Below are 19,660 nucleotides of genomic sequence, written 5' to 3' on the forward strand. Positions count from 1 at the left end.
TTGTTGTTGTTTAGTCACTGAGTCATCTCCAACTTTTTTGAGACCCTGTAGACTGTGGCCCTCCAGGCCTCTCTGTCCATGGGATTTCCCAGGCAAGAATACTGGAGTGGGCTGCCATTTCCTTCTCCAGGGATCTTCCCAACCCAGGGATCAAATCCATAGGAGGATTCTGTACCACTAAGCCACCTCAGAAATCATACTCAATTGTACATATATGTTTTTTTCTTTTTAAAAGAAATCCAAGAAATATGGTTACTTTTTAATTATATATATCTGTATTTTTTGGTAAGGAGGAAATGGTTGTTTTCCATATACAATGTGGACTTTCTTTTTCAGTGCCCACTATTTGGATGATCACACAAACTGCTTTTAATCCAGTCTTTCAGGATTTGGCAGTGTCTGTTGGCACTGGTTTTTTTAATAGATCTAAATGTCACCTTTCTTTGATCTGATGGATCAAAAACTGAGACGAGTTTGAGAGCTGATGTTGAAAAACAGCTAGGTAGTTTTTCGGAGGGTGCATTTTAAATTACATGTTGACTTGGATCTTCTGTATTAATACCCAAATATTATAGGTAAACCACCAGAAAAAGATAAATAAAGCAAATTGTCACCATTGGTGTTTCTATTGTGTTACAAGTAAATGTCATGAGTAAAACAGGTACTGCTTTCCAATTTCTGGTTCTGTGCTTTCCATGTTACACATTTGTAGAGAAAGGGGTCTAGTCCTGTAGTAATTTCCTCCTGTTTCTCTCTCTCAGATCTTTATCAGGGGAAGGAAAAACCACTTGAATGGCAAATGCATAGACTTTTTGTTTTCTAATTGCTTGCAGTGGTTTTATTTCTTGTGTACTGCTAAACATCTCATAGTGTGAGTTTCCTCCTCCACACTAAAGAGCAATGATCTGGTCTTAGCTTTTCAGCCTCACAGAGACAGTATATTTTTTTTAGAAAGTTTTTTAAAACTTCAGAGTAGCCTAGTTAGAATATCAACCACCTTATATGTTTATAATCATAAGACTTTGGAGCTCAAAGAAACTACAGAAATTTATTTCAACTTTCTCCCTTTACAGAGGAATTTTAGCAGAATAATTCTGTTCCTCGGAAACAACAGAGAAACAACCAAACAGCAAGCCTAACCTGTTTTTCTCTTTCATCTAATCAACTCAGCCTGCCAATCAAAGTGGTCCTTGGAGCTGAGTTTCAAGAATTTAATTGGACTGTGCATTTGTGCTTGAGGTTTGAGGATCATCATGAGATGAAATCTTACCAAGACATAGGCTCTCTTCTCAGCACCATTGACATTTGGAGCTGGATAATTCTGTGCATGGTGTACCTTGTAGGATGCTTAGCCGCATCTCTGGTGTGTCTATCCACTCGCATCAAAAATATCTCCAGGCTTGGGGGGCAAAATTTCCCCTCTCCCCACCTTAGAGAACCACTGCACTAAGGCTGAAAACAACAAACCCATCTAACGGCATCTTCTCATGGAAGTCCTCAAGCAGATAATTGAATTTTGTTATTTAAATTTTGCCAGTTTGGTTCTCCCTGGTTCTCATTTCTGGGCACTGACAACTGGGATTGAGCCCAGTGTATAATCCAGGCCCAGTCCTGGGAAGCTGGAAAGCCACTGTGAGGATATGTGCTTCCCCTGGAATCCATCACTACATCACTAGCAGTGTGGGCATGTCGGTAGCTGGGCAGCTCTGGTGGGTGAGGTTGTATGTTGGATGGAGATACGGAGACTGCTGAATGTTCAGTGGTGTAGCTGGGCTGGAGGCGTGGGGATGAGGATGCATGAGCCATTGGTTTGCTGTGTTTTTCTGCCACAAACACAGCCCATGCACAGAGCATCTCCTGGACATCTGCTCTGGGACAGTGAAGAGCTGACCCTCAGTGGCTGGGACCCGTGTCTGGTTTGAATGAATCCAATTAATAGACCACCTCCCTCTCAAAAAAAAACAATCTCTTCCATCTCTCATCCCATATTGGTATAATCAGAGGCTCTCAATGTGTCTTCAGTAGCTGCAGCAGGTGTTTGAAGAATTGTAGTAGATGATTTGGGGGCTTCCTAGGTATCACTAGTGGTAAAGAATCTGCCTGCCAAAGCAGGAGACACAAGAGACGTGGGTTTAATCCCTGGGTCAGGAAAATCTCCTGGAGTAGGAAATGGCAACCCACTCCAGTATTCTTGCCTGGAAGTTTCCGTGGACAGAGGAGGCCGATAGGCTACAGTCCACGGGGTCACAAAGAGTTGGACATGGCTGAGCACACACGCACACAATATATGACTTTAGATTATTACTGGCTTATTAAAATTTGTGACTTGAGATGCTGGAGCAGAAGTATTCAGCAACTATGACCTGTGGGTCACATTTGGAACTCTGTCTGTGTAAATAAAGTTTGACTGAAACACAAATACTGTCATTTGTTTATAGCAACTAATAACAGACAAACGTGACAATACCAGGATTTATTTCACATAACATCTAAAGTGTGCTGACTCTATCTTTCAGGAGCCACCATAGTTCATTCTGAAATGCTCATCTGATCATACCTCTCCTGTGTCAACAATTTCCCAGGAATCCCATGGCCTTGGGCCAGATCTTCTTGTTTTCATATGGCTTTGGAAGGATTTGGAGCCCAGCATTCCATTGTTCTGTATCGTCTATGGCTATTTGGTGCGACAGTTGCAAAGCTGAGTAGTTGCTGCAGAGAGTACAAAGCCTAAGATGTTAACTCTCTGGTCCTTTGCCAAAAATGTTTGTCAGTCTCTAACAGGATTGCAGTTGGTTGTTCATTTGACTAATCCTCAGACAACAGTAGAAGAACTTTCAAATAATATCTCCTCCTCCCCCAACCCTGGTCTGGTGATACAAAAAGAGATTTCTGACTTTCTTTTGGGATATGGTCATTTAGGAGCAGTGCCTGAAAGATGTCCCTGGCAGCCTGTGTGGAACAGTTGGAGCAATCATCCCTGGGGTGTGGAGGGCATTTCTGAGTGCTCCCCTGTCACTGTGGAGAGGAGTGTGTAAGGCCAGCGCCATCCGCAGCTTAGCCTCCAGCACGACTGGCAGGGCCATGCCTGTCTGTGATTTCTCGGGAATTGCATCACAAAGGGTGTCATTCGCTCTAGTCAGTGCTGGGTTTGTTCTGAGTTGAACTGATGTCTGTCTCCAATGGCCTGACCCAAATTCTGATGCTCAGTGATCAGCTCTTTTCTAATAGGCCAGGCATAGAAACCTGGACTGATGAGACACACCTCTCCCCAACCAAGGGGTCCATCCTCACCTTATTAACCTTGACTCTTCTCACTTGATTCTCTGTGCACTGGGATGCTCTGACCTGGATAGGTCATCAGCTCAGGCTGAAGCAGTCGAGAGCCCCAGCTTCTCAGCCAGCCCCCACCAATATCCTGTTTCCATGCTGCCTGCTTCCTCTTGGCCTCCAGGTCTGTACACATGCTCTGCCTAACCTCCTGTCTCCTGGTTCCCTGAACTCCTTGGGCCTAGACTGTCCCCTAGATTGGCTGTTACCCTTCCAGCCTGCCACTCTGGACGATGTCTGTGCTGTGGGCTGGTATCTGTCAATGCCATCGAAGCTTCGTATGCACAGCTGGGAAAACACCGCCAGGGTTCCTGCTCTCACAGAGGTTACACTTACTTGGAGGGGGAAGTAATAAACAAGAGAATGACAGATAACAGTAAGTTCCAGGAAGAAAAATGATTAGAGTCGAATTTTTTTTAAGTACTTGTGGAGCTGTTGATACTTTGGAGGAGAAGGTCAAAGAAGGCTTCTCCTGGGAGGTGTCTTTTAGCCCAAAGGATGCCGAGGAGCTACTGGGCAAGGTGGGAGGTGAGAGGTGGAGGCAGATCAGGCCAGGCAAGAAGCATGGTGTATGCCAGGTCCTAAGGCCTTGGGCAAATTCTGGGAGATAGTGAAGGGACAGGGAAGCCTGGCATGCTGCAGTCCATGGGGTCGCAAAGAGTCAGGCATGACTTAGCTACTGACCAACAGCAGCAGCAAAGCCTCATGTGCAGTCCCAGGGCAGAGCAGAGGCCACTGCAGCTAGAAGAAAGTGAGCACGGAGTAGCTTGGCTGGTGCTGATGTGGGAGAAGCAGGCAGAGGGCGTGGGTGCCGTGGCTTTGCAGGGTGCGGTCTCGGTATGATGGGAGTGGCGGGGGTGAGATGGGTGGATGCCCTTCTGTAGAGCTCAGCCTGTCTTGCCCCTGTCCTCTTGACCACTGTCATTTACACAGCAGGGCAGGGAGGTAAGAAGGAAGGGAGTTCTTTCTGTTTCCTTAGGGGCGTGGGGGTGGAGAACTAGGGTGGAGTTTTGGTTGCCGGCCAGTGGGCAGTGGAGCAGTAGCAGCTTTGGGCTTCTGTGGCCCTCCTTGGCCTGGGGATGTCCATTTCCAAGACTAACACCATTTAGTGTAAGGAAAAAAAAAAAAAAAAACGATCTTGGATTTCATTGGCTAGGCCTGTGAAGATTTGTTGGTTTTTTTTAAATAATTTTTTCTTTATGCCTCTGTTCCTCCAAATTTGATCAAGGGACATTTTTTGGAGGGCTGGGTGATGTGGAAAAACCACCATTGCCCAGGCAGAAATTCTCTGCCCTTGAGGGAAATACATTCTTCTTGGAGTGAACCAGGTAGGGGGTTAAAAAAAAGAGAGAGAGATGAGCCATTTGATTGTCTGAGGAGGCCCTGGTTACTCTACAGTGATATGGCTGGTATGATTCAAGAAAGGGCCCTGCTTTAAAAGCTTGGAACCTGAAAACAGGCCTCTCTGGGGCTTGGGGCTTTGCCAGGGAGCCTGTGGTAGAGGCCTGGCCCCCGCAGTGTGCCCGTCTGAGCCAGGCCAAGTTCGCGGGCACGCCAGCCCAGTCCAGATGTCTGAGGAGGACCTCAGGTGTGTTTGGGACAGCTCTGTAATCAGAATCTGGGTCTCCGGGAGGAACTGGACACTCTTTCTTGTTTTCCCTTTGTCCTCAAGCCCTTTTCTTCACACCACACCGCTGCTTCTGGTCCTGGCTGGAGAAGGGAACACAGGTGTTGAAGAGATTGGCCTCAGACTCAGATCCCGCCCTGAACTGTAGGTCCTTCACCTTGGGGGCCGTAGCTCCTCCAGCTGTGTTTCCAGCTGTGTCCCTGGGCTCTTTTGCTCAGAACTGCTCGGACAGAGCTCCCGGCCACCCTGAAGAGCTGTCCACCCCGCTCAGGCTGCCTCGTGGCGCAGCCATCTTCCAGGACTGGCTGTTGGGTGATGGCCGTGCATCTTCCTGCCTCTGAACCTCAGCGATTGCTCGTCCCTCCAGCTGCATGCCTTTCCTCCACAGAGATGACTCCCTCCTCTCCTTCCGGGCCGTGTCAGAAGCAGAGCCCCACTCCTGCTTCCTTCTCGTTCTTCATGGCCCTTAAACCACCTGTCGTGACACTGTCATGACTTTGTTTATCATCACCTCTCTCCCCCACTTGGATTAAGCTCCCAGAGAGCAGGGCGTTGTATCTCTTTTGTTCCCCACAGTATTCTGGGGCCTCGGCACCTGCCTAGCACATAGTGGGACCCACGGGTGAATAGCAGCAGTGTTCCCTCCTCTCGGACTCTGTGTAGTACAGCTCCAGCTGAGGCTAATTTGAAAATCACAGTGACTCAGTGATGTTTTCAGTGAGACAGGAAATGAGAAGAGATTCCCTATGAACTGAGTGTCCAGATGCCTCCAAGTAGCTATTTATGCAGGATCCGGACATGGGAACCGTTGTGTATTCTGGAAGGCATTGGAAATGTATGTATTTGTGGCTTGTGGAAGGATTCTTTACTAGATGTGTGACCTTGGGCAAGTCACTGATGTTTTAAAAACCCTCCTCCTCTTTTAAGAAACAGCAGATAAAATGTCACTGACCTTATAGGCTTGCTGTAAGATTGCGTGCGACCAAGCTTATCAAAGCACTTAGATTAGTAATGTGTATTTGGTATGAATGATTGCTCGCTTTGGCCTGCACGGACCTGCGCTAGCTACAAGCCAACAGGAGTGGTCAGTGTAGACCTGATGTTGTTTTTTCACTTGAATATGGGGTGTCAGGAGCTTGTTTTTGCGGCTGTTCTTAGGGTTTACAGAGGACAGGACCCAACCAGACAAGAGAGGAAATAAGCTGTGGTGTGGAGGAAGCAGGCTTGCCACTCCCTCCTAAACAAGCTTGGCAAGGCGCGCCCACCAGGATCCCCAGGGCTGCTGTGACAACACAGATGCTGGGCTCCACCCCAGGGTTGAGTTCCGCTGCTCTGGACTCTATGGAGAGTCTGGCGCTGCCCTGGGTCCGTTTTTAAAGGTGTGTTAGCACCACTGAGTGACTTTGGCATCTTTGAAACAGAATGTGTGCTTGTCATTGTCTTCCTATTCGAAGATAAGTCTTTCTCTAATGGGTGTGGGATGGACCAGTGCAGCCTCTCTCACTTTGTCTATGAAGTGGGCACTTTTGGAGCAGTTTCTGGGGGTGGATGGTGAGTGGGGAGGGCTATGCTGTGGCTCCTCTTTCCCGACAAGGAAGATGCCCTGGAGTCAATGGGGACTTTGGATGACAGTGGACTTGACCTTTCAGAGCCTGTGGACTTTTCTATACCAATTGCTAAGTTGCTTGAGTCCTTTCCCATGCAGCTGGCAAAGTGTTAGGAAAAGGGAAAGAGCAGCCCAAGAACTCCATCCTGGCTGTTTACAGATTCCATAAAGCACTAACTACTGTCCAGAGGCCTAGATAAGATCCAGTCTCAGATTGTGCTGCCTCAAAATTCCTTGAAATCCTCAGGACCCTCCCCACTGCACAGGAGTAGCGTTCACTTCTAGGTGCAAGTTCAAGTCACAGCTTAATTGCCTACAGCTAACCCAGGAGAGCATGCAGTCAGTGATGCTGAGCCTCTGAAGCTGTTCTTCACTGTGTGGTAATTGTTCCCTTTGTGACCTGGTCTGGCTGCCTGTGACAATTGCAGGGTGAAGGGTGCATTGGTGAGTTTAGATGTGGGTGAGTTGTCCTCTGAATGGCTTGAAGAACTCAGATGAAATGGAGCTTGGTCAGTGACCAAGATGCTTCTCGGAAGGGTAGGGGGTGTCAGGGTACCTGTGGGCAGTGTTTTGGAGTTCTGAGGTAGAATACATGGTTCTGACTGCATTTCCAGGTAGCATTTCATACCTTTGTGATGGTCAGAGTGATATGAACATTGATAGAAAATTCAGAGCATCTGGAACATGAGGCTGACGAAAACCTGGGACCCTCCAGGCACTTTTCCTGGGTCAGCTTCTTTTTTCTTCAATTATGAAAGGAAAAAAAAAATCATTTTCAATTCCAGCAGCCATGTGAGTCACTATTTCAAAGCTGTTCAACACAAGATAAAAGATACTATTCCATAAAACACACAAGGGCAGAGATAGTCCCAAGTCCATCATCGCATTCTTACAAATAAAGAATAAGAAAAAAATACTCCTTACCCCCAAACCCAGATAAATTTGATTTCTCGCTAGTCCTTTATTTAAATGCAGATGGATATATGTATGCTTATTTTTTAAAATTGGAATATTTTATACAGAGCTTTTAAAACTCATCTTTGTTGTATTTCCTCATCCATTAGGTCTTTTTAATGACCATACACTTTTCCTTTTTCATCCAAACGTTTCATTCAGTAAACGTTTATGGAGTTCTTGGGGTCAATAGCTTGTGGCAATAAACAGAGATGACAGGATGGACCTGCTCTCTGCCCTCCCCGGGCTCCAATCTAGTGATTTATTCCATTTTAGGAATAGTTGGACATCATATAATGTAACCTTTTTGCTGGTGTTTGGGTAGTGTCCACAGCTTATCTGTAATAAATAACACTGTTCTCTTTTATAACTAACAGTGCTTTGAGTGTCCTTGTACATAATGAATGGACTGTATTTTGGTCATTGCTCTAACCATATTATCTTTCTGTGGAAAGGTCACTTTCAAATTAATTTTCAAACGTGTAACTGATGAAACTTGACATTCCTGGCAGTCAGTGGGAATGGGAGGTTGGGGTTAATTCATTTTTCATTAGCACCTTCCTTTCTCATTATCGCCCTGTCTTTTGCTAGTTTCTCCAGAGCAGTGAATGAATCTGTTCTGTGGTCCTCTGGTTCGAGCTCTGCCCTTGAGGGTGGCCATGGTAGAGAGGGATTTGCGTTAGGAGCAGCCCAGATATAAATGATTTTTGGCAGTTCTGATGTAAGTCCTTGCTCATTGCACAGTTGGTTCTCTGCCAGTGAATCGTGGCAGCTGCACCTTAAATATAGTTGTCGATTGTGGCTGGACCCAGAATCCTTGATGTGTGGGTTGTGCAAGTTCCAATGGAGCGGCCTGAGGATGGAACCTGGTACCTCTGACTCCACAACTGAGCCTGATAGATTGCAGGCTGGAGAACCCCTGCTTGGGAAGCATGTCGCAGGGGCACGGGGTGGGGTCAGCACAGCCTTGCTTAACTGACTTGCTGATCTGGGCAGTCAGGGTTTATCACCCAGTCTCACAGCTTTAGCCAGTAGACCTGTGAACTGATAGATCTTTTTCCACCAGCAGGACCCCCTTTCTTTAGTTTCCATCTCCTTGGACCCCAGCTATGGGGGAAGGTATAGCTGGCAGTGATAAATCCTTGACTGTTCTGTTCAAGGATATGAAAACCTCTTCTGGCCTCTCTCACCATTACTGTCATGGCTTTCTAGAAATGAAAACTTACAGAGCTGCCAGGGCACCTGTTCTGAGATTTTGTTGATCTCACCCTTTATCAGAGAACTCCTGGCCTGATAGAAACCAAAGCTTTCTTTCCCCAGAGGGACATTTAAAATGTTCTCACTTACTTTGATCTCATCTTTGTCATGTTCAATAAGTTTTCAGAACACAGAATTGCAATAGTAATGTTGGGATTAAATTTTTATTACTGAGGCTTTGAAGCACAAACAAAATTTTAAAAGTCTGTTAGTAATTGGAAATTGTAATCCTGCTGAGGATACAGTTTATGGCTGTAATAACTATAAAACACAATGATAAATATGAAGATATTATACTGGAATTTGGAAGAATATTTTCACTTTCCTTTCTTTATTAAACTATATGAAAGTAGTCTTGAGTATTCAGTCTTATCAAACATATGGGTTAACATTAACACTAAGAATGCATACAGAAATACTCTGTATTAAGTTTAAAATTGCAATAAAACTCTTTAACAGTTCTTACAGATTTAGCTGTGAAATACAAAGGTGAGAAACAATTGCATCACCTAGAAAGGTATTGCTTATTCACCCTTATTTGTGGGAAGACTGTAGTTCATTTGTTTGTTGGTTCATTCATTTACTTATCCACTTAGGTAACACATACTTACTGATTACTGTAATGTGCCAGGCACCGTGCCAGTTTGTAAGGACTCAGAGATGAACTTGGGATCATCTTTACCCTTGTGTATTTTATTGACACAAGTATCTTTTATCTTGTGTTGGAATGCCTAGAAATAGTGACTCAAATAGCTGCTTGAATTGAAAATGAACTTTTTTCTTTTTTTCCACATTGGGAGAGAAAACACGCCTACCCAGGTAAAGTGTCTAGAGAGGCCAAGGTTTTTAATAGCCTTGTATTCAATTCATGGAATTTAAGGGAGACGACACAGAAAAACAAGTTCTTCATTACGTTTAAGTGTTGGAGTTGCTCACAGAACTGTCCCATCAGTGAGTCTTGAGGGAGGTTGGGGTATGATTTAACAGGGACACACTGCAGAAGCCCAGGACTTAATCCCTACTAAGTGTGTTCAGAAGCAGCAAGTCAGAGATGCTTGCTGGATGGAAGGTCCATAAGGTTCCTTAAGAAGCAGTAAAGCATGGTGGGTAAGAACTGTTGGGTCTGGAACCAGGTTGCCTGGGTTTGGACCCCCGATCTGCAGTCACGTGGGACAAATTAGTTAACCTCTATGTACTGTGGTTTACTCATCTGTATGATGGAGGTGGGAATGGCAACATGTTTCTCATATTGTCTTGATGGGACCAAATGAATTAATCCATGTAAAATGCTTTAGCCCAGTAACTAACACATGAGATTTAATAAATGGTGTTGCTGGTGCTGGTGGAGGAACAGTAGTAGCAGTTGCATCAATATGGTGATAATAGCAGCAGTAGCAACCTTAGCAGTAGTAGTAGTGGAGTAGAGTGATGATGGTGAACATCAGCATTCTTCTCATCATCATGAATTTATACCGTGTCATAGAGTCACACAAGGTCCATCTGTGTAGGTGGGATCAACAAGAGATAGTAAATCACATTTTTGATGGATTGTGTTTTAAGAATCAAGGAAGAATGTCTTCTTAATGCCGATGTGACCACCGTGTATTGTATCCAGGGTGTGTATGCCACCAATAACTATCACCAAAAGCTGTGGGTTGGGAGACTCTCTCCAGGAGTCCTGTTGCCTTTTAACAAAAGGGCAGAAGCCTGAAAGGGGTAACCAGCTCTAGAGAGACCTGCAGCATGGGCCTCTGTCAGCTCCCGCCTTGCCTCATTGTACTTTCCATCATATTTGCAGTAGTGTCACCATGGAAGTCATACATAATACAAGTTTAGTGACTGTCTTTTCACTCGTCATTCTTTTTCCCATAACCCTTGTGTCCAAGTTCTATCTTGATAGCTCCACAGAAGGGCAGTGCAGAAGACAAGCATTGGGAGAATGTGCTTAATTCAGTGGTTCTCGAATGGAGTGCAGTTGTACTCCCCAGAAGGGACATTGGCAATATCTGAAGACATTTCTGGTTCACACAGGAGGATTGCTACTCTCATTTAGTGGCTAGAGTCCAGGGATGCTACAGACACCTTACAGTACAGGATAGCCTCCTTCCTCCTGCTCCCCACCCTCCAAGCAAAGAATTATCTGGCCAAAGTGTCAATAGTGTAGGAACTGAGAAACCTGAGTAAAGCCAGACTAGCAGATCGGGCCTCTGTGTCTGGCTAACTACAATTGCTGGTAAGAGTTAAATGCCCTTTCTACATGTGGATGCCTTGGCTGACAATTCAGGCTCTGGGCAAAGACGTTGAGATTGGGAGGCGGGGGAAGGGAGATGGATATCATTTATCTGAGGAGTGGTTTCTTTAGAGTGCACACAGCCACCTCTGAGCAGCACCATGGCCCCCATCTGTGTGGCTGGCCTCTGGCAATCTTCAGAGCTCTGGAGAGGCAGTCAGTGCTTCAGAGTCAGTGTAAGACCAGAGCTGGTGGCTGACTCCTGCTGTCTTTGCCAGCTAATGATATGTCAGGGACAGGCTGTGAGTCACACTAGTTGTCAGGCTGCAGCCCCTGAGGAGCGTGATCTCATGACCCTTTGGATAAAACAATAAAGCTTTGCATCACTTGGGGAGAGATTTCTCTAGGAAGGATGAGAGCGTTTTCCAAAGGTTTTATTTTTTTTAACTTACCTATGTAACAGTTATGTAGCACTTATTATGTGCCAGGCAGTGTTCAAAACATTTTACAAATATTAACTCATTATGTCCTCATTATAACACCAAAGAGGTAGGCTTATTCTTTTCACTCTTTTACAAATAAGGGTACAGAAGTGGAGAGTGAGGACTCAAACCTAGGAAGTGATTAGAGTCTAAGCCCTTAATCACTAGGCTGAAAGTCACTGAATTTCACACTTGGTTTCTTTTCTCAGCCCTGGCTCTTGACTTCTGGCTGGTAGCAGCGAGGCATCAGGGAATTAGGCAGACCTGAGTTGAGTCCCCATTTGTGATTTTGTATGTCTGGAACCACGAGCATATTGCTTCCTGTCTGTAAACCTCAGTTTTCTCATCTGTAAAATGAAGTCACACCTGCTTCATGGAGAATGTGAAGTTATTAATAAATGCAATTCCTTATATATGTGCATGGCACCTGATAGACATTCAGGAACTCTTAGTTCCTATTTAACCTTCTTTGTTATAATCTTATTTTTGGCCAATTGCTCTTTTGCATGGCCAGCTTGTCTTAGAATCTGTGGGTAACATCCTCAATGAAGAATAAAAAGTAGACCTGGTCAGATGTTTGTTAGAGAGACTGAATGAACAGACTGCTACAGGTCTTAATGCTGTGAAGAAGTCTTGGGTTTGGTGTTGGGAGTGGTGGAGAGATTGAGATTATACTAAGCACAAAGATCCAGACTTCCAGGATAAAGATGTGAGTTCTGTTTCCAGTCTTTAGTGAGCTTCAGTGATGCTGTCTGTTAACCCTGGGAATGCAAACTTGCATGTCAGTTATGTGTCTTGTTTCTGTTCGGATGAGTGTTTCTCTCTTGACTGGAAGTAGAAAGGCTGCCTGCTTGTTAGTGGACAGTCATTGGCTGTGCTCTGGGGTTGGTGGATTGGCCCAGTATGTGCTTCTTTCCTGGTCAGATCTGAGCACCTGTTCATTGCAAGTGTGCTCTGTTCCCAGCAGAATGGAAGGTTCCCCTTTGTCTGAATTCAGGATTTTGCTTCATCCTGCTCCCCTGGCACACTCCCAGTTCATAAGTGAATCTGGATTCTGTTCACAAAGCTGCTGCCCTGTGGTGGTCCTGCCTTTCTCACATGTACAAGTCAGACTGTCTTTGAGTTTCCAGAGGAGGGGGCTAACTTAATCTCTCTCTGTGTGTAGATTACCTTGTATACAAACTTAGTAAATACTTATGTAGGCCTGAAGATAATGCGTCTGTAATTTATCTGGAGAGAAGTACATTTCTCTGTAACCCATAGCCAGATATGTAAGAAAGAGAATCAACTCTTAAATGTAAGCACCAGAAGAAAATGGTCCCATCATCTAGAACAATGCTTGGCACATAGTAGTTGTTTAATTAATATCTTGAATGAATGAACTCCTTCCCTGATAGCTCAGTTGGTAAAGAATCTGCCTGGAGTGCAGGAGACCCCCATTTGATTCCTGGGTTGGGGAGATCCACTGGAGAAGAAATAGGCTACCCACTCCAGTATTCTTGGGCTTCCCTTGTGGTTTAGCTGGTAAAGAATCTGCCTGCCATGCAGGAGACCTGGGTTCAATCCCTGGGTTGGGAAGATCCCCTGGAGAAGGGAAAGGCTACCCACTCCAATATTCTGGCCTGGAGAATTCCATGGACTGTATAGTCTATGAGGTTGCAAACAGTTGGACATGACTGAGCAACTTTCACTTTGAATAAATGAATGAATCTGGTCTTAATTTAAGTGTGCTTCTAAATTGCATTATAGTTAACTTTGGATTATCCAGCATATCTGAAATCTGAAACTGTAGCTTTTATCTTGTTTTGTTATTTAGTCGCTGAGTTGTGTCTGACTCTTCTGTGACTCCATGGACTGTAGCCTGCCAGGCTCCTCTGTCCATGGGATTTCCCAGGCAAGAATACTAGAGTGGGTTGCCATTCTCTTCTCCAGGGTATCTTCCCAACTCGGGGATTGAACCCGCATCTCCTACATTAGAAGGTGTATTCTTTACTGCTGAGCCACCAGGAAAGCCCATAACTTTTTATTAAGTATTACTATATGTAACCAACAGCAGTAAAGACTTCAAAAAATTGGGACTTGCAAGAGTATGAAGTAAAGTCAAGTCACTCAGTCGTGTCCTACTCTTTGCGACCCCATGGACTGTAGCCCACCAGGCATCTCCGTCCATGGGATTCTCCAGGCAAGAGTACTGGAGTGGGTTGCCATTTCCTTCTCCAGGGAATCTTCCCGACCCAGGGATCGAACCCGGGTCTCCCGCATTCCAGGCAGACGCTCTAGCCTCTGAGCCACCAGGGAAGCCCAAGAGTATACAGCACTAAAAAACAAAACAACAACAATGAAGTTGATCTGGACGTTTTCAGGGCCTTCTTGCCTTTGGGGCTTGTCGTTCTGTGTGTTAGTAACCACCATTGAGAGGAGGAAGAATTGAATGCTTTGGTAGGATGCTAAATTACAGCATCTCTCAACCTACTAGCTGAACAGTTTTATGTCACTTACTGTGCAGCTTGTGTTACAGGGCGAACTGATGTGTTTTGGACTCTCTGGGCCCCTCAAGTGTGGCCTCTGTTGCCTTTCAGGTGGAGTTTGTTAGGACAGGTCTTCATGTGGTGCTTTTTGAATTGCCACATTTTGTTCTTCACATCAGAGGGAGGGAAAGAGAGAGCGAGTGTGAGTGTGCATGAGTGTGCCAGGCTGCTATGAGGGGGACCGGAGGATGTCTAAGCTGTTGCATTTAAATCCTGTGCATGTTTCCTGTTGCAGATCTGAAGAAGACTCTTGCTGTGTTGCTCGATAACATTTTGCAGCGCATTGGCAAGTTGGAGTCAAAGGTGGACAACCTCGTAAGCAACGGCACAGGGACAAACTTGACCAACTCCACCACACCTGTTCCCAGCTTACTTGAGAAAATTAATGTGGCAGGTAAGGACCACGAGTCTGTGCCCAGACGTGGAGTCAAGGCCTGCTCTGAACTAGGAAGAGAACCACAGGGGCACAGTGGTTCTTATTGATATATGATAAATCCCATCAACTTAGTATGGTCCCTATAACCCTAACTTTAAATTTATTTTTGAATAATATGTTCAAAGGCTTTTACAGTCTCATCATGATGTGTAATATTGGGTGGTTTCTGTGATATGTTTCCCATAATGAGCTCCTGAAATTACTTTTAATGAGAAGATTCATAGCAGGGATAAAGGAAATACAGAGGTGATCTGGGAGGCTCACACCAGGTAGAGGTTCCTTCCCCTCCCCGTTTTCATCAAACAATTTCAAAAGTCTGTTCCACATAATAGATTCTCTCCTCCCTACTGTTAAAGAACAGCCATGGCAAACTTGCCTCCTTTGCGTATCTGGGGAAATAGGCGTTCTAGAAATGGCATTTGGGGAATAAATGGCCCCTGCCTGACCTTGGCCTGATTTTGTAGCCTCTTGTGGACACCTGGATGTGTGTGTCTGACCCCCTTCTTGAAACTGGACTCTTGGATAAAAGAAGGGAAATGGATTTAAAACAATCCCCATAACATACACAACGTGTATTGTCCACAGCTCACATTTGGACCGACCCACCCACTCCTCCGCTGCCGCCTCCCCAGCATTGCTCTGCCCTGACGTTGGCCTCTTGGCTTTTGTGGTTAAGCTAGGCCTTGTCCTTGTTAGGGTGACCACTGTCATTTCCTGGGGACCCAGGACAAAGCAAAGAGCTTTGATGAGGGTAAGGATTAGGCGCTTTGAGTGAATGGCTGTGAATGAGTTGTCTATACTCCTGGTGGGTGGTATACAAGCTCTAGCTAATAGATAAAATAAGTAGCTGGGTTACTTTTGAAATTTTAAAAATCGACTTTAGTATCCTCTCTGGCTTGTTTTTCTCTCCCTTTCTTATAGGAAACTCACAGCCTTAAGTGGAAGAAGATTCTTTTCCTTTCCCACCTCCCAGTGTCAAAACATTTAACTGTTTCACATTATGCAAGCTTGTTGTATTACTTTTCTGCTGTGTTCTCTGCCCTTTAGCAAGTTTTAAATTGCAAACTATATTTCTAATAATCCAAAGTATCTGACCAAACAGAGGCATTAAAAATAACTTTTAATTATAACACAGAGGCAGTGTCATCTGGGCCATAAATCTTGTCTTCCTTGCAGTTTCCAACAGCTTCTGTAATTAGACAAGAAAACCTCCCACTGTGTTGAGCTGCTTATTAATAAATGGAACCCAGGCCTCTCCAGCTTCCACTCCTCCACCCTTGTTCCCAGTAAGAAGTGCTGTTGAGAAGGTCCTCTCTGATTTCCTGGCAGTTCTGTAGGTTCCTGTTTCAGAGGGTTGTGTGTGTAGGGGGTGGGGTGGTGTTCCATCTCTGGCATCGCTGCCTCCTGCTGCCTCTGTCCTGGAGGGCCCGTGTCCACGTGTCTACCATCATTCTCTTCCCTGATAAGGGATCTCGCTGCCTCTGACTGTCTTGTTTGTGTGCCAGGCTCACAGGGAGATTTCCTGTCTGAGTTTCAAGTCCCAGGGTACACAATTTTGGAATGAAATGTGATGGAGGCGGTGACTACTCTTTTCAAATGGAGTCCCTGACCCGTGCATGGAGCTAGTACACTTGGTTAACAAATATCTCTAAGCACATTCTCTAAGTCAAGGGTCCCCAACCTCCAGGATCTAATGCCTGATGATCTGAGGTGGAGCTGATAAAATAGTAACAGAAATAAAGTGCAAACAAATGTAATGCACTTGAGTCACCCTGAAGCCACCCCCCCCCTTCCCTGTCCATGGAGAAATTGTCTTGCATTGAATCGATTCCTGGTGCCAAAAAGATTGGGAACCTCTGCACAAAGTCATTGGATTTGAAAAGGGCTTCTTTAAAAGTGCCACTGGTACTGTGCTTTTACTAATATTTATAGAACCAGAGTATTTGGTTTTTTATCTTTCCTTTTTGGGAAAAGGGAGCTAATTTAAAGTTCTGCCTTTGATAACTAACCTCATTCTTACTCGTTTTCATCTTCCGTGTGTGACATGCTCCATACCTTTGAGATTTTTACTGGCCAATTAGAAAAATAATATACATGCATGGGATAACACAAACCATGGTCACTGTAAGAGGGGCTGTCTTTGGAAGGCTTCTGATAGGAAGGTAAACTTAGAAGGTGGTTAGGACAGAGGCAATTGAGGATTGAGGAGGAGACACAGAATAGAGATGGATTGCTACCCAGGTAAGAAGTTAGAAGAAAGGAGAGGAAAGTGGTCATTCTCTGCCATTAAACTGTTTCCAGTTCCTGAGCCTTGGAGGGACTTGGAGCCTTGCTTTTTTTACTCTTCTCAGTATCTCAGAAGTAAGTGCTTTCACAGGTTTTATGAATTTATGTGGGATGGGGTGGGACTGAGGTAAAGACCTCCTAGTGCCAAGTAGAGAAGAGATTGTTTTCCCCGTTCCTGGCTTTCCATTTTGTGAATCATCTCAAACGGTGAGTCTAGAAAAATGTGCTCCGATTTTCTTTGAGATTCCTAGAGAGCTGACAGTTTCCTGGACTACTTAATATCCTGTCTAAAATGGAAGTTCTTTCTGTCTGAGGGTCTGTTTCTTTGGCTGCCCTGTGTGTTAAGCCACAACAAAAAGAAATGTCATCCTTCTGTGTGTGTGTGCGTGCATATGCACCCCTGCCAGACACTGCGCCAGCCTCAGTGACTACAGAAGTGACGTGAAGAATGCAGGCAGCCGCCTCTACTTCCTCCAGAGGTCGAGGGGCTGTGATATCTTGTCAGAGAACACACATGTATTTTTTATCTGCCAGGTCTGTGGGTTAGTGTGCCACGAAGAGGGCCAAAGCACTTAAGTTCCCAGCCCTAGTTTGTGGTCAGCCCCTCATGGCTTCTTTGCCCTCTTCCCTGATCCTTGCCAGGCTAGCAGTTCTCACATCCCTCCTGTCATAGCAGGGGTGGCTTTTGAGCTATGAGAGTTCATTTTTTATAGGGTTCCAATCCTAGTTGAGTGAAGTTGTTCTTCCTCGCTCGCTGCATTAAGACATGTGGTAATTGCTCAGAAATGTTCTCCCTGGTGTGTCTTTACTGCTTACTCTGGTGTCTTATTGCTAACGGATGTTTCTGATTGCTTACTGTTGTGTCTTATTGCTCGCTGATATATCTTCTGGTTGACTATAAACTGTATCTAAATTGGATACCATAGCAGTTGAAGAAGAATTCTCTAAATTTATTTTCTTTTTAGGGATATGTGTGTGTGTGTGTCTCCTCTTTCCTTGCTCTGTTTAACTATGTTGTATGTATCCAAAATGGCTTGTCTTATCAAATTTATTACTCTAGGGCTTTTTTATTATGTGAAAATGAATGTTCCCCTAGGGAAACTGTGGTGGAAATGGACTTTAGGAAAGTAAAGAATGAGGTTTGAACTGCATTTTTGAGCAATCTTTATCTTACTGAAGATGAAGGTGAATCAAAGAAATGAAAAAATAGGTTGAAAAAAACCCCAAACCTACTTTTCAATCATGAGAAATCATGATTTCTCCAGGTTTAATCAGTGATAGAAGTTGTATATTTCCTTGTCAAAATTACTTATTTTGGGAATAACACTAGTGTTTTTTTTGTTTTTTGTTTGTTTGTTTGTTTTTTTTTTTTGAAAGACCAATTCTGCTTTTCTCTGGATTTGTGATTTTAAATTCTGAAGTAGAGAGAATAGGTTAGGGTTTTTGGTTCTTGGCCAGGTACTGACATAGGGGAAAGGTAAAGAGCTACAGGTGTGTGATGTAAAAATGCTGGCCTGCTGAGGACTGTCATTGTCTGCTTCTATCCTTGTTTGGCCATCTTGTTCAAAGCCTGGCTGTTGAAGGTGTTTAGTAAGTACTGTCCACATAGATTGGATTATGCTGGAGGGGAGAGCATTTCACTTCTGCAAGGAATTCCTCCCTGTAGCTCCCCTTCTCCACTTACATGTACAGGGATTTGCTTACAAGTCAGACTTGGCTTCTCATTTTCTTGTTTTAGACAACAGTGGCAGACACCATCTAAGAAATACAACTCTGTGTTTCTCAACCATGACTGAACTTCCCGTGGGTGATTTGGTCCCCTGGAGCCCTTATAGTATGAAATGGTTCCCACTCTAGGCTGTAATATTTGTGGGGAGTGGGGATATTGTGCAGCTCTCTGGTGAGGGGAGGGGAGGCAGGAGTGTGGGCACTAGTGTGTGCAAATTTATTCATTTATACTCTCAAGGGCTTGCTGTCATTCAACATCAGCTGAATAAGTGGCCAGTGCTGACAGTTGACTAGAAGACAGAACATCATGACCACATCCGTCTGCTTATGCTGTGATTGCTTACAGTTGCAAGGTGAATGAATTGGGAAACATTCGCAAAATCGAAAATACAGGCACAGCTCAAAAGGATGCTTTCTAATACTGAGTCTAAATTGAACATTAGGCAGCCCTGCGTTTTCCAAATGTCAGTTTCAGCATGCAACATGTTCTAGTATTTGGAGTTGAAGTTCGGTGTATTTGAACTAGGAAGTTGTTCTCAAGAAAAGAACCATAATTGTTATCCTTAGCATTCGAAAATTGAAAAATGTTCCTGCTGAGTTCCAGGGACTGTGTTTGGAAGTACAGCTTCTGCCCTCTTGGTGCTGCTAATGGACCTTGAAATGAAGTCACACCTGTGCTGTTTCCTTGTTTGTGTCCCTGTGACATCAGATATGCTGGCCTAGCACCTGGAGTGTCCCAGCCCCGCCCAGAAACCAGCACAGCGGATGACTTTCCCAGGATCAGGTTTTAGCCTGTCAGTGGCACTCCAGGTGCTGCCTGAGAGAAAGGAGAGAGAGAAGACTGATTTTTATTAATTAAAGAAAGATTTTTTATTAATCTGAGCAAGAAACCAGTATGTTCCTTCTGTCTATCTACCTGTCCTTTTCTGTGTCATTCTTTGCACAGGGGGCAGTAAGTATTTGGCTACTTGTCAGAAACAATCCCTTTAGTACCATCACAGAGAATATATGTCTTTGTTGGTCTGGTTTTCACTTTGTGTGGTCAAGGGCAGTTTGATTTTTATCACAAGGAAGGAGGAAAAGGAAGAAAATACAGTTCAGGAGGAGTGGTGCTGACCTGTGTGCCTGGGTATTTTTCTTTTCTTTTTTTTTTAAGCTGCTTCTTTTGGATTAGGGTATAGCCTTGTGATAGTTTCAGG

At 44.6% G+C, this 19,660-nt stretch overlaps 1 protein-coding gene across 2 annotated transcripts in view; it reads left to right on the top strand.

The window, feature by feature from the left end:
- Positions 1 to 19,660, top strand: part of MGAT5 (alpha-1,6-mannosylglycoprotein 6-beta-N-acetylglucosaminyltransferase) — a 394,846-nt gene that overhangs the window by 158,322 nt on the left and 216,864 nt on the right. For both annotated transcript variants that reach the window (XM_040228417.1, XM_040228416.1), the window contains exon 4: positions 14,247 to 14,405. In XM_040228417.1, the coding sequence (XP_040084351.1) occupies positions 14,247 to 14,405 (159 nt within the window). The remainder of the gene's footprint in view (positions 1 to 14,246; positions 14,406 to 19,660) is intronic.

Source organism: Oryx dammah, unplaced genomic scaffold, assembly GCF_014754425.2.
Source record: "Oryx dammah isolate SB20612 unplaced genomic scaffold, SCBI_Odam_1.1 HiC_scaffold_27, whole genome shotgun sequence".
NCBI classification, from domain to species: Eukaryota; Metazoa; Chordata; class Mammalia; order Artiodactyla; family Bovidae; genus Oryx; species Oryx dammah.